Here is a 15,152-nt window from a genome sequence, read left to right as displayed (position 1 = left end):
GGGGGTTCAGTCTGCAGTGGGCTGTGATGGCACCACTGCACTCTAACCTGCACAATGGAGGGAGAACCCGTCTCAAAAAAATAAAAATAAAAATAAATAAATAAATAAAATCTTAGGTAAATGTTTAGATACAGAAAGGATCTTGGGGATTATCTGGTGCATATTTCTTAAGCTGTGGTTCAAAGACCCTCTTCCGTGAATGAGCTTTAGGATGAGAAATTTGAGTGTCTGTGGATATAAGCATTTTTCTACAGAAAGAGCCAAAGCTTTTACCATATTCTTAAAGAGATACATGTGCCAAACCTTATTTGTCCTAAGAGGGTTGAGAACCTGTGATCTGACTGTATTCTCCCATTTGTTATATAAGGAGATTGAGGTCAAGAGAGGTTAAGTAACTTATACAAAATCATAGTGACAACAGAACCTGGTCATAGACCCAGGTTCTACACATATTGCCTTTCCAGAACACCACCACATTGCTGAGGTTTTGTTCTTGCTTGTCTGTTAATTTCTTATACAATATAAAATGAATTAAATTGTTTTCACTTTTTAGTCTATTCCATCTTTTTTTCCCCTCTTAATTATCATTCACTGCTGGTTGGTAAGGAGGTGGTAAAATTAGTGCACTCGTATATTGCTGGTGGCATTCTAAATTAGCAGTCTCTTGGAAAATAATATGAGATGATAAATTACCAATAAAACATTCATAGCCTTTTCGCTTAGTAACTTTTACACTGAGAAAAAAAATCCTAAAATTGAACAAAGCCACACACACAAAGTGTTCATCTAAGTATTATTTTATAGTAGTGAAAACTATCCATATAGTGGTCATTCCATTGACTACTAAGCAGCCAATTAAAATTAAGGTTTTATATTAAACGATGGGAGGAAATGCTTACAACACAAAATTAGGTGACAAAAGGGACACAAAATCTAAATTATGATTACAAGTTTGTAAAAAGTAAGGACAGGAAAAAAAACTAGAAGTAAATACAACAAATGTTAACTGGTAATTTTTTTCTTCCTCTTTTCTTGATGCCAAATCTTAGATAATGCAGTTATGGCCATAATTTTTAAAAGGTAAGTAAAAACAATACTATCATTGACTCCAAATGAAATGGACTTTATATTTCCCACAGATTTATCATCTTACAAACACTCAAATACTTTCCTTTTGTAATAAAATTTCATAAGCATTAGGTCACTGTCTTCAGAATTACATGTAAGATTACCAATTACAAGTTAGTTGGCCAAATAGGTACTCAATTTCCCTATTACAAAATTGTAAGCTGATAGGGGATGTGCAATTTAATTATTTTTTTAGACAGGGTTTCACTCTGTCACCCAGGCTGGAGTGCAGTTTAAATTCATTTAGTTTAAACATGTTCTTAGTGTACAGTCTGCTTTAAGGTCTAGTCATATGTTCTTATTTTGATATTTCTGTTTAGTACAGCTGTAAAATGAAAACAAGCATGTATTCGTTTAAAATCAATTTCTAGTTTCTACACACACACAAATTCAAGCTTGCACACGAGCTAAACCAGCAGGGGGCGAAATACAATAGGCATAAATTTGACAAGCCGTATAGATTTTTCTTACTTTAGTGACTGAGCAATAACACAAAATCCAGCATCACCACAAAGCAAATGATACTCCCATTTAAAGTGATGCAGTCTCCGTATATCTTACAGCGATTGAGTAGTAAAGAGACAAATGCGGGTCCATTGGAGCGCTCCGAGTTAATTTGTCTAGAACATTGCAGAGGCGGGATAAATCGTGATGAACTGCTATTGTCCTTATCTTTCTCCTGATTTGTATAATTCCTCCACCCAAAGGGGTGGACACTTCTCTGTGGCTGAGGGGGTGTTTTCCATTCTTGTTTCTTTGCATAACTGCTGAGCTTTGCTATTTTGGGACTATTTTAAATTATTCAAATTACTGATGCAGACGTTTGGCAAATATGGGCAGAATGAGGAGCCGACGGGGGTCATGATTTGTAGGACCCCGGGCTCATCATCCGAGACAGTAATCATAATCCTGTAGCCTTGTACTCTGATTGTTACACTGGCTGGTGTTCTAACAGATATTCATTGTAAAGGAGGAGGAAAGGTAATATTTTTATTACCTTTATATAAATAACAGTTGATTATTTTCAAATAATCAACTGTTCAGGACTGATGATGGAAACAAAATCGGTTACGACTTCTGTTCCAGAAATGCGTTTGAATGCAGAAGTTTATGGTGGTCTCTTTAGCTTCACTGGATATTCTCCGTAAGGATCTATGAAAAACGACCACCTTCTCCATCCATTAGCCAAATTCCGGACTATTATTTTCTCGTCGAAGACGATTTGTCAGTTTGGCGGCTGCTTTCCCACCTTAAATTCTATTTATCGCAATCTCTTGTTATTTGTTAAATATCAGCTTCTTCCTCTGTCGGCATAAATTTAAAAAGAGGAAGAGACGGGCTGTGAGTGAAAAAGTCGTTTTTCGGGGCGAAAAGGGCAAGCTGACGAATGCTCTCTAGTAGGTTTTTGGTAAAAATGTGGTTCTATATTTCCAAACCTTTACAATTTTATTTGGAGAGCAAGAAACTTAACCTGGTCCTGAGCTGAACGTTAACCGGCTGAGAGGAGCACCTGTCCCTCGCCGGGAGCGCAGCCTCAGCCGGCGCCTGAGTGCGGGAAGACGTCTATCCCCCTACAGCTCTATGACTCGCAAGGAAGTAAAAGGAAAGGGCAGCTTGCCCGCACCCAAAATGGCGGCCGGCGCTCTGCACGAGAGCGCCTGCGCAGGGATAAGCGTTCTGTGACACCAATTCCCCTGGAGTGTCCTCCCCCACCCCACAGCACCCACCAGCGCCCGGTCCCGACCTAGCCACCTGCGCCCGGAAGTGACGTGTCGGCGGCAGCGGCTCCCCCGCTGCATGATGGGAGAGTGTGTGGAGTGGGCGGGGGGTCTCCGCGGAGGAGGTGGAGGCGGCGGCGGCGGAAGAGGGCGGAGGGTAGTGGCATGGGGGTCCCGCGGCAGCGGTGAAACTCCGGGTGGGCGTCCATGGTGCTGCTGCGCTGACAGGGCTGTGAGCAGCCGGCCTTCCGCTCTCACCAGTTCCGCGTCGGAATAGACGGTCCTTCCCCGGGGACTCAGTTCCTCCCCGGGCCCCTGAGCCATGCCCATCGCGGCCGCCCCGAAGGAGCCAGGTAAGCGCCGCCGCTCCGCTCCCCTAGCTGCGCCGGGGAAAGAGGGTGCGGGGACCGGGCCCGGCCCAGCAGCCGGACCCTCACCCGGGCCGGGAACATCTGCCCGCCGCGGAGCCGGGGGCTGCGAGGACGGAGCTGGCTCTGCGGGCCTGCGGGCTCCCGGCTTGGGCTCTGCTCTCTTCTGCGGCGAGTGCGGGAACGCCGCTGGTGGCGCCCGAAGCGCACGGCCCCCTCCTCGCCATCCCGGGCACCGGCCGGGTAAGTGGGAGTCCTTCACTCCCCGGCCGCCGCCGGCTCTGCCTGCCCCTTTGCTTCCACCTCCCAAAGCTCCGCGCTGGCTGCGTTCTCCCGGGAGCTGTTCAGAAGTTTAGGGCTTTGCTCGGGCTTCTTCGCTCTCCTTCCCCCTCCTTCGTGACAGGTGTAAACACTGCCTCCTTCACCGAGGCCCGAGGCTGGCTGCGACCTGAGTGTGCTGCTTCCAAGGGTCTCCGAAGCAAGCGAATTTGGAATCCTCCAACAGGCAGAGGGGACAAGCCCCAAAGCTCACGCATCCCTTCCTGAGAGTACCTTTTCTGCTGTCTTCTTGCACTCTTCAAGAAATTATCTGCGTCTCCTCTCCAGATTGCGTTTGAAAAGTTGGACCATTATTCTTTAAGTGCCTGGTTTGGCAGGTGCTGCGTCTTGCTTGGGGCAGAGGCAGAGTATGGGGTGAGGGGTGGTAGGGTCCTTGCTCTATTAGGAAAGTAGTGGGGATAGAAAGGTTTTTTTTCCTTGTTGCTTTGTGCAAGTTATAGCTTGGTTATACTGAGTCTTTTCTGTTGGGGCCGAGGGAAGAACTGACTCATACATGTAAATTTTTTACTGGGCAGGGGGATGAAACAGAAGTAATGGTTCCGTTTCAGAGTTCTCACTTTAGGAGAAGTAAAGTAGAACTTTGGTTTTCAACTTTTCCTACAGTGTAAGTCTTCCTTCCACCTCCTATTCCGAGGATTTTCTTTGGTGGAGGGGAGACACAGAGTTTATCTTTGATGCTACACTTAATTATTGCTTTCAGTTAACCTCTTAGACATTAAAATATATGCTAAACTCTACGGACAACAAATGTTTCAACATTATTATGTTAATATAATTAGCACAGTCACGTACATTTTATATGCTTTACCAGTTTAAATGTTGGCTTTTTTAGTAGTCATTTTTAACACTTCGCAGAGGTATATTTGTTTAAACAAAATATCTGTGGTAGCCTCCTAAATTTTGTTCATAAAGATATTTCACATGGATTAAAAGACAGATCTTGTGTAAAACATCTAGCCCAGTAAATGGCACCCAGCAGATATTCATGAGATCTAGTTGTTCCTCCGTGGATGAAATTAGATATATCAGTTGATCTTCAAAGTACATATATATTTTTAAATCTTCAAAAACCTCTGGAAAAAAATCCACTACAATTCACATAATATGTAGGGCATTTAAGTTTTAATGTTTGCTGATCTTTTGACCTAGAGACTGTTAAAAAATAATCCTATATCACAACAAGGATAATATGTCCATAATAGCCTTGATAAATCTTGCAGAATCCAGTTTTCATTATGAAAATTGTATAATCTGGGTGAATCCTATTATAAAACATCATTTTACATTTTCATTTGTTCTGCTTACATTTAGTGAAAAACTAGTTCAGAAATGTAATGACATTTGAGTACCAAATAATGTTTTACTTTGTGTGAAATCTAAAGTGCTTTCCTCAGCAGGCAAAGTCTTTGAATAGCTTCTCATTAAGGGATTGCCCCTTCTCTCCCAACCCTTCCCCCAAATCTCATAAAAGGCCGCTAGGTATTTAGATATTTTTAAATCATCATAAATTATTTAAATAAAATGTTTATATTCTAATTTAATGTTACCTACACTTTGTAGATTAAAAAATAAAGGTTTTTCCCTCTATTCTTAGCACTTTCAATTCCTTTTTAAGTAGAATAGTGAACTTTCTAGCTGGAACTTTGTAAGTATTTTTAGTTTTTACACTATTTTGAAAATATGGCATTGTATGGATTTTACATATCTCATTTTGCTAATCATTTTCTCTATCAGTTTGTGTATATATCAGATATAGTCACAAGTCCTTTTGCAGCTTTATATGATAATTGCTAATATATATGAGCAGTATATATGTTGCTCATATATATTGCTTCCTATGAGCAAGATAGTTTTCTAAATGCTTTATATACAGTGTACTAACTCAATCCACACAACAACCTGTAAGGTAGTAAGTAGTAGTATCCCTCATTTTTCAGAGAGGAAACTGAGGCACACAGATACTAAGTAACTTGCCTTAGGTCAAACAGCTGGTAAGTGACAGAGCCATTTGCTAGACCATTTATACAGTCTCATGCAAAACTATACTATGTATTGTCTGTGATTTGTGCAATATGTAGCAAAAGTATAACAACGTGCATGGGAATGATAAACACCAAGTCAGAATAAAAGTGACCTTTGGAGAACTTGAGAGGGATGAAGGATCTAGGAGGGGCCCATGGGTTTACAAACATATCTTTATATCCTCAAAAAAATCTGAAGTTGACTTGTTAAGAGATTAAGATTTAACACACCTGGGTGATGGTTACTTGATCATTCCGTATGGCTTTTTTCTCCCTAAGGTTTGCATGAAATTCTTTACAATGAAATTAAAAGTTAAAGGCCGGGCGCGGTGGCTCACACCTGTAATCCTAGCACTTTGGGAGGCGGAGGTGGGCAGATCACCTGAGGTCGGGAGTTCAAAACCAGCCTGACCAACATGGAGAAACCCTGTCTCTACTAAAAATACAAAATTAGCCGGGTGTGGTGGCACATGCCTATAATCCCAGCTATTCGGGAGACTGAGGCAGGAGAATCGCTTGAACCCGGGAGGCGGAGGTTGCAGTGAGCTGAGATCACGCCAGTGCACTCCAGCCTGGGCAAAAAGAGCGAAACATCGTCTCAAAAAAAAAAAAAAAAAAAAAAAAATTAAAAGTTTAGGTATTTAACTTTAAAACATATATAAAGTATCACTCTTCTTTCAGCATTGTATATTTTAAAAAAGGACAGGAAAGGAGTTAGTATTATTTTATTTTGTGTTGACTTTCTTTTAAAATACAAGGAGCTTCTAAGTTAAATTTTTTTTTTTTAAATTAAGAATTGTTTGCCTTTCCAGATTCCTCTGCATTAACTTCCCTTGCCTGGGCTCTTCCCTATTGCCAACAACCATTTAACAGCCCTTTATCACACTCCTAGTTTCTATTTCTGGCCTTACCCTCCTAGGGTAGGGGCTCGTAGGTCTGTGGATTAGACCTATTCCCAAGAAAAGGGAAAAGGTCAGAACTAAGTGGGGAGGAAGAAGGGAGGTGGGGAATCACTGCTTATTGATTTGGGATAATCGAGAAGAAGAGGGAAATAATGATATAAGACTCCATCCCATGGTTGTCAGTCACTGTCACCCTTGTTCCAAATAGCTAACTTGAAGATAGGCCTTGCAAAGATAGATTGCTAATTAATTAAAGGTTAATTTACAAGCACTGTATTTGTGAATAATTCCCATAGGAAAATTACACAGTAAATGAGAATTTACTGTAGGTTCTATTTATGTAAATATTTACAGTATACCATAAACCATTTCAATTAAATATCTGCTGACACCATGCATGTTACCTTCTTCCTTTCATTCATCTATTGAGCACCTGCTATTTGTCCGGCCCTGTTCTAGGTGCTGGGGATACTGAAATGAACAAACAAGAAAAAATATCTGCCCTCCTACAGCTTCAGTTTCTTTGTGTATATATATATGTATATATGTACACACACATTTGTGTATGTATTTGGGACAAATAGCAAGTAGCAATAAAATAAGCAATAGCAATAATGGCAGATGATGTTAAGTATCATCAGAAAAATGGAATCGGTTTTGGGGGATAGGGAGTGGTGAATTTTTTGCTTTGAGCCAGTAGTAAGGAAGGTTGGTGGGGCTTGCTGTTTTATATAGAGTGGAGTCAGAGAAGGCTTAAACCTGAAGAAGGGGAAGCAAATAAGAAGAGTGGTAGAGACAGAAGTATGCCTGGAATAGTCAAGGAATTGTGGCAGAGAAGTCCAGGGTGGATAGAATACGGTGAACGAGTAGAAGAGTAGTACGAATTGTGATCAGAGTTAGAGGGTGAGAGGGGCAGTGTTTTAGGGTCCTTACAGAAATTCTAATGACTTAGGCTTTTTACTATGGGAGATGGTAAATCAGTGCAGGATTTTTGAGTAAAGGTGTAAGATAATTTATGTTGTAAAAGGATCTGTCTAGCTGCTATATAGAAAATAGACTATAGGAGTGGAATGTAAGAATAGAAGCAGAGTCAGGAGAGAATTGTGCTGGTAGAGTTAAGAAGAGATGGTAGTGGCATGAACCAGTAGAGGTGAGAAGTGGTAGGACAGTTTCTTGAATCGGAACCTGCAATAATTCCCTCATTTTTAAACTGAGAAAGCTACAGAGGCACTCCCTTCTGAAAATTCAAGGCCCTCGCAACCTATGTTTCCAGCTTACTGCCTGTACCCTTCATATATCCTGTGTTCTAACCATATTTTATTATGTGTCTTACTGTTCCTTGACAGGGGCCCCATGCTTTATCTTTAATGACTACCATTTCCTCGGTCAATTAAATCCTTCCTATTTCAAATTTTCTCCTTTTTGCAGTTTTTTTTTTTTTTTCACCATTCCTCCTCTTCCCAATCAAGTATGATCTTTTTCTTAGACTCTTGGTAGCCACATTTTACTTCAGTGATGTTTATATTCTATCTTGCATTATTTTTGCTGTTCTCTTGTAGTATTCTCCTTAATTAGTTGTTTCTTTAAGGTTGTGACTCCTTTTACTCAGTTCTACCAGTTTTGTATGTAATAGATGCTCAGTAAATAGTGGGTGTATACATATTTAAATTTTTTTAAATAGTCTCATTGCAGAAGCATACAGGAGCATCATAGAAAATAGACAAGCAAAAAAAAAAATCACTTTTTTTTTTTTGAGGCAGAGTCTCACTGTGTCACCCAGGCTGGAGTACAGTGGAGTGTGATCATGGCTCACTGCAGCCCAGACCTCCTGGGCTCAGGCAATCCTCCTGCCTCAGTCTCCTAAATAGCTGGGACCATGGGCGCACACCACCACAGCTGGCTAATTGTTTTTTATTATTTGTAGAGACAGGGCCTTGCTATGTTGCCCAGGCTGGAAAAATTACTTTAAAAAAATCCCTCAGCCAGGTGCGGTGGCTCACGCCTGTAATCCCAGCACCTTGGGAGGCCAAGGCGGGCATATCACTTGAGATTTGGAGTTGGAGACCAGCCTGGCCAACATGGTGAAACCCCATCTCTACTAAAAATATAGAAAAATTAGCCGGGCATCGTGGCGGGCGCCTGTAATCCCGGCTACTCAGGAGGCTGAGACAGGAGAATCACTTGAACCTGAGAGGTGGAGGTTGCAGTGAGCCAAGATCATGCCATTGCACCCCAGCCTGGGCAACAGAGTGAGGCTCCGTCTCAAAAAAAAAAAAAAAAGCAAATCCCTCACTGTTACAGTTTATATAATGCATATTTTCCTACACATTTTAATATATTTATATATGTGTACTTTTTACCAAAATGAAGACTTGTTGTACATAGTATTTTGTAGATTTTTTTTTTGTTTTAAGTCAGTTTAGTCATCTAAACTAATATTCAAGGCCATATTCAGATTCTTCCCCAGTTCACCAAAAAATGTCCCTTGACAACTGATTTACCCAAATCATTATCTACTTCATATTATGTTTTTCCAGTTATTAAAATTATGAAAAAATAATGTGCTTATTATAGAAAATTTGGGAAAATGTGGAAAAAAAGTAGAAAATTACATATTACATTTATGTACAAACTTTTTCACCAAGATGCTCTTCTATGATGGTAAAATCTGGAAAACCCACAATAGTGGGAAATAGCAGCGATAACTTGAAAATGGCATTCTACACAGTTATTAAAAAGCATGTTTTTTTTTCATTTTGTGGTTTTTTTTTTTTTTTTGAGACGAAGTCTCACTCTGTCACCCAGACTGGAGTGCAGTGGTGTGATCTAGGCTCACTGCAATCTCCACCTCCTGGGTTTAAGCAATTCTCCTGCCTCAGCCTCCCGAGTAGCTGGGATTACAAGTGCCTGCCACCATGCCTGGCTAATTTTTGTATTTTCTTTTACTTATTAAATTGTGAGCATTTCTCCATGTTACTAAATTTTCCTTAAAACGTGCTTTTTGGCTGGTGCGGTGGCTCACGCTTGTAATCCCAGCACTTTGGGAGGCTGAGGTGGGAGGATCACCTGAGGTCAGGAGTTTCAGACCAGCCTGGCCAACATGGTGAAACCCCGTCTCTACTAAAAATACAACCTCTCAATATATTTTTCATAGTATACATGGGTTGCAAATGGTAATTTTTCAAGTTACAAGTGTTTGATCACAAACTATAGCTTAACTATGGTTCTTATGCTCTGAAAGAAATATGTGTAGGAGGACTTGAGGGAGGGTGTTAGGAAACTTACCTGAGGAATTGATCTCTCACCTAAAAATTGAAGGATGTGTGGGAATGTCTTAGGCACTGGGACTGTAAGTGCAAAGACCCTGTGGCACAAGGGAATGTTAATTATCTACCTTTCAGAAACTGGAAGAAGGCCTAGCCTAGAGCATTGAAAACAATGGGGGAAAAGAGGAGTAAGGCTGGAGAGATAGGAATGGTTTAAAGTCTTTGTTAAATATATTTTTTTAAATCTTTATCACAAGAAGAGGATTGGCATGATCAAATTTGACTTTTAAAAAGATTACTTGGGTTGGGCATGATCAAATACTACTTAGGGAGATTAGTTTAGATGGTAAGGGCATTCTGGACCAGAGTTGGGTCAGAGGTGAAAAGAGGTAGATATTCCAGAATTGAGGGATTTGTGAGGTGAAATCATTTGTTACAGATGTTAAAGGATAAGGAGCTTTGTTAAAGGGGATCTTAAGTTTCTGGTATGGTAACTGGGTTAGAGAGCCCTGGAACATGACCAGCTTTAAGGAAAAAGAGCTTGAGCTCTGTTCTTCTTAAGCTCAGTTTGAGATCTTTGTGGAATCAAGTGGAGAGGTCTGAGCAGGGAGCTGGCTTGACTAGGCTGTAAAGATGAATCTGAGAGTCCAAGAATATGGTAATTATTAATAAAAGCCTTAGGTAGATGAAATTGTTTTGGGAAAATTGAGTAAGGATTAAACCTAGATAAACTTATATTACTAATTTGAGTGTGTTTAATACCTATGGGAAAATTTATTTTGTAGCCCACTTTGTGTAAAAATGAAGGCAAGGAGTAAGATCAAATAAGTTTAAATACATACTGTTTGACATATGTGTAATTAAGTAGATAATCTTACATAATGCTTATTTGATTCTTTGGAAACATTTACCTTTTTCCTGCAGGAAATAAACTGGGATCCTAACTATCAAACAAGCTGAAGACAATTATGAATAGGTATTGATGTTTTTGCTGTATTAATAGATCTAGGCCAGGTGTGGTGGCTCATGCCTGTAATCCCAGCACTTTGAGAGGCCAAGGTGGGTGGATTGCTTGAGCTCCAGAGTTTGAGACCAGCCCGGGCAACATGACAAAACCCCATCTCTATAAAAAATATAAAAAATTAGCCAGATATGGTGGCATGCACCTGTAGTCCCAGCTACTCGGGAAGCTGAAATGAAAGGATCACTTGAGCTCAGGAGGTCGAGGCTTCAGTGAGCTGAGATCACACCACTGCACTCCAGCCGGGGCAACAGAGTGAGTGAGACCCTGTCTCCAAAAAGAAATCTGAGGAAAACTTACATAATTATCTTCATAAATATTGAAAGGGCATTTAAAAACCCATTTGTGATTTTTTAACAAAGCAACTTAAAATAAGAATTACTGAGTAATTCTATAAGACAATAAAAACATACACCTCAACTCAGAAATCAGTATCTTAATTAAGGGTGAATATTAGATTCTTACCTATCACCATTGTTATGAGACTTGGAAAGGAAAAGGTCAGTCTACCCCAATTTGCTAGTGATGTGATGGTATACTATATAAACACCAAGAGCTTTTGTTTATGTAAATAATGCTTGCCAGTTAGATAGGGTGGAAGTGAAGACTACGATTTACATGAGCAGAAAAAGGTAAAATACCTAACAATAAACTTAATAAATATGAAAATTCTATATTGCTAACAGATTCCATTTTTATGTTATATAAAATTAACAATTCTATATTTAGGTAATAAAAATGATCCTTCCTAAGTGATTAATGAATTATTTACCACTTGTTATTTAAATCATTCTAAGTGACGTGATACTTTTCAAAGCAAAACTCCTAGGAGTAGGATTTTTAATATTTGCATACATTTTAGTGAGGCCACAGTTTTTTAAATGGTCGAAGTGAATAGCGTTTCTGCCTTAGACACCCTCCCAAGTGAGGTTTTTGGTGTTTTCTTCTTGGTGATTGCTTAAGTTTCGTAGTATTTTCAGTTTTGCTGTGGTTTATCATCTCTCATCTTGTTTATTGTGTGGATGCAAAAATGTTGACCTGGAGTATTTGCAGCTAAAATACTTCTGCTACAATGACACTCAAAATCTGAAGCATTGATTTATTTTCTTAAGGCTTTTGTTTTTAGTGGCTATTTATAAAAAGCAATGAACTTATTAAGAGATCATTTAACTCTTTTTACACTGAACTATTTTTATACTTTTTACTATTTTTTGATAATATCTTCATTCCAAAAAAAAATTACTAAGAGTTTCAGGTATCAAAAATTCGTATTTTCTCTTTCCTGAAGCCCAAACAGAATATTTGAGTATTCATCACTTCTTACTTATAGTTAAGTTACCACTTCCTCTTCTTTTCCATATTTCAGATTCTGTGCCAGCAGATGATAGTTTTCTGTCTCATTAGGTTTCATAAGTTTACACAAAGCACAGGGCAAGTGTTACACATAAATAAAAAGTTCAGATTTTAATCAGATTAGCAGTGACCCTGGTTTCTGGAAGTAGGGAAGTTTTTTGTTGTTGGTGTTGCTGTTCACATAAGCATTTCTTTATGTTCATCTGCAAGTGAAACTGTGGTTAATTCTTTAAGCTTGGTTTGTTTTTTGTTTTTTTTTTTTCTGAGAATTCCATAACATTTAAATTATATACTAATTATAAGTGAAGCTTCAAAAAGGAATAAACAAATGATTTCATAAACTTTCTGGTTAAGTAAAAAGTAGTAATATTTCCAAAATGGAATTTCCCAAATCTAGAGCTGTCTCAAGTACTTATGTGTTGTTTCAAAAATTGTCACAGTGCTTAAACTTTGATCCTTTTAAGTAAATTTTTCAAGTTGCATTTTTAAGAAGAGTATTGACGATTTAATATTGTAAACTCCTTGTTTTTGAAATCTTAAGAATGTTAAGTTTCTTAGTGCTAGTCTCAGATAAATGTGTACAACACAACTTTAAAATATTTATACAACCAAATCATAAGAGAAAACGTTTTTGTAGGAAAAAGTACTATCGCAGTGATTTACCTATATCAATGAGTTTAGCAGTTCAGTTTAGAAACATTTATGTCATCCCTGGAGTTATAAAGTCCATTGGCATTCCTGTACTCTGGGAACTTAACACAAAGGTTCTCAACCTTAGCTAACCCATTTAGTATCACCTTCGAAACCTTTAAAAAAGATGTTTGGGTCTACCCATTCTATTAGAGAAAAAAGTTAATACAAAGCTAAGGTTGAGAACCTATTAGGGGAAAAAAACATGGAAACAAATGTGATTTGCTTTGTTAAATATAATAGGAAATAGATATAAAGGAGGATTAATTCAGACAGGAAACCTGATTCAACGAAAAGAACACTGGCTTTGAGTCCCACTTTCCTTACTTATTCTTTGTGGGACCATGAACAGATTATGTGACTTGTTTCTTCCTCTGTAAAATGGGTTTTTGTGATTAAACTGAATGTATGAATAAACTGGTGTATGATTAAGTACCTTACACAGTACCTATCACATAGTAACTTAGTAAATATAGGTGATCTCAGTTCTCCAACCTTCATAGAAAACTTCATGCCTGAATAGAATTTTGAAGGCTTAGTCAGTGGGTTCTCTGGACATATAAGAACAATACATTAAAAGAAATGACATGTGTGACAACTTAGAGGTAACCGTGCCAGTGGAGAATCCAGAGGTAATTTTGTCTAGCTGGAACAAAGAGGGAGTATCTTAGCCATGTTGGCTAAAATAAGGAGTTTTAAGTAGAATGCGGTAATCCTGGCCAAAAATAATGAGGCCCTGACAAGGTGTAGGTTGTGGGATGTTAAAACAAATACAGTAAGAGATGTTAAGGAGGTAGAAACTTGATTGATTTAATTTGTGGTGGGGGGGGGGCGGCTGGGGTAACACTCAGATTTCTAGACTTAGAATTTAGAATATAGTGTAGGAACAAGTGGTTTCTGTTTACCTTTTGAGTAGAGGTTAAATTCAGTCTTGGAATTGGAGAATAGGAGATACCTCTGAGACATCCAGGTAGAGAGATTTTAAAAAGGCATTTGGGTAGGCAGATCAGGAGGTCAGACATATAGATAAGGTTTGAGCATTATGAACAGACAAAAACAAAAGAGGGATGAGATTTCTCAGTGATAAGAATATAGGGAAGCGGCTGGGCGTGGTTGCTCACGCCTGTAATCCCAGCACTTCGGGAGGCCAAAGTGGGCGGATCACCTGAGGTCAAGAAGTTTGAGACCAGCTTGCCCAACATGGTGAAACCCCATCTCTACTAAAAATAAAAAATTAGATGAGCGTGGTAGCACACGCCTGTAATCCCAGCTACTGCTCGGGAGGTTGAGGTGGGAAAATCGCCTGAACCCGGGAGGTAGAGGTTGCAGTGATCGCGCCACTGCACTCCAGCCTGGGAGACAGAGCAGAGCGAGACTCCATCTTAAAAAAAAAAAAAAAAAAGAATATATATTGAGAAGCCAGGGCAATCAGATTCACTGAAGGAGAAGGGATAGAATATAAGTAGGAGAATCAAAAGAGAATTGCCAGCAGGGTGTGGTGGCTCAAACCTGTAATCCCAGCACTTTGAGAGCCCAAGGTAAGTCAATTGCTTGAGCTCAGGAGGTTGAGACCAGCCTGGGCAACATGGCGAAACACTGTCTCTACAAAAAATTTAAAAATTAGCTGGGCATGGTGGTGTACGCCTGTAGTCCCAGTTATTTGGGTGGCTGAAGTGGGAGGATTGCTTGAGCCCAGGAGGCAGAGGCAGCAGTGAGCCATGATTGCACCACTGCACTGCAGCCTGGGCAAAAGAAGGAGACTTTGTCTCAAAAAAAAAAGAAAGAAAAGGAAAATGCTTTTCAGAAATGCTTTTTCACTTAAAAATATATTTTAGACACTTTCCTGTTAGTAATATAGCTTTCTCTTTTTTAATGGCTGCACTTTTTATTTACCCACTTCCTGATTAATAGATTAAGTTGTTTTCAGCTGCTTTTTAAAAAAATTGAACAAACAATACTGGAATTAATACTTTGTGTAAATATCTTTGTATATTTACATGAGTGCCTCTGTAGAATACATCCTTGCAGATGAAATTGCTTAGTCAAAAGAATGGAAACAACAAACACCAGAGCCTACTTGAAGGTGGAAGGAGGGAAGAGGGTGAGAATGGAAAAACTACCTGTCGGGTACTATGCTTATTACCTGGTGATGAAATAATTTGTACACCAAACCCCCGTGACATGCAATTTACCTATGTAACAAACCTGCACATTACCCCGAACCTAAAAGTTAAAAAAATTAAAAATTTTAAAAAGAATTCATTAAAATGTTTCATATGCTACTAAACTGCAATAGTGTGTGAGCCAATATATACTCCTACCAATAGTATCTTTTAGAGAACTTTT

At 39.2% G+C, this 15,152-nt stretch overlaps 2 protein-coding genes across 7 annotated transcripts in view; one reads left to right on the top strand and one right to left on the bottom strand.

The window, feature by feature from the left end:
* Positions 1 to 781: 781 nt before the first annotated feature.
* Positions 782 to 3,176, bottom strand: LOC129462705 (uncharacterized). Its single transcript, XM_055242934.1, has one exon. It carries the CDS (start codon positions 3,174 to 3,176, stop codon positions 2,700 to 2,702), a length of 477 nt encoding a protein of 158 aa, XP_055098909.1. The 3' UTR covers positions 782 to 2,699.
* Positions 2,883 to 15,152, top strand: part of AFTPH (aftiphilin) — a 66,731-nt gene continuing 54,461 nt past the window's right edge. For 2 of the 6 annotated variants that reach the window (XM_055242924.2, XM_063617896.1), the window contains exon 1: positions 2,924 to 3,199. The gene's annotated coding sequence lies outside the window, so the exon portion shown is untranslated. Of the gene's footprint in view, positions 3,200 to 15,152 lie in introns of all 6 variants that reach the window. The other 4 variants (XM_063617895.1, XM_055242925.2, XM_055242926.2 and 1 more) reach the window with 3 other exon arrangements.

Source organism: Symphalangus syndactylus, chromosome 14 (genome assembly GCF_028878055.3).
Source record: "Symphalangus syndactylus isolate Jambi chromosome 14, NHGRI_mSymSyn1-v2.1_pri, whole genome shotgun sequence".
Taxonomy (NCBI): Eukaryota; Metazoa; Chordata; class Mammalia; order Primates; family Hylobatidae; genus Symphalangus; species Symphalangus syndactylus.
Note: the sequence above shows the minus strand (reverse complement) of the source record. Positions and strands in the feature narration are given on the sequence as shown.

What these genes read in the sequence shown, in the direction of transcription:
- LOC129462705 (XM_055242934.1), bottom strand. Translation starts at nt 3,176, where the DNA reads ATGGGCATGGCTCAGGGGCCCGGGGAGGAACTGAGTCCCCGGGGAAGG.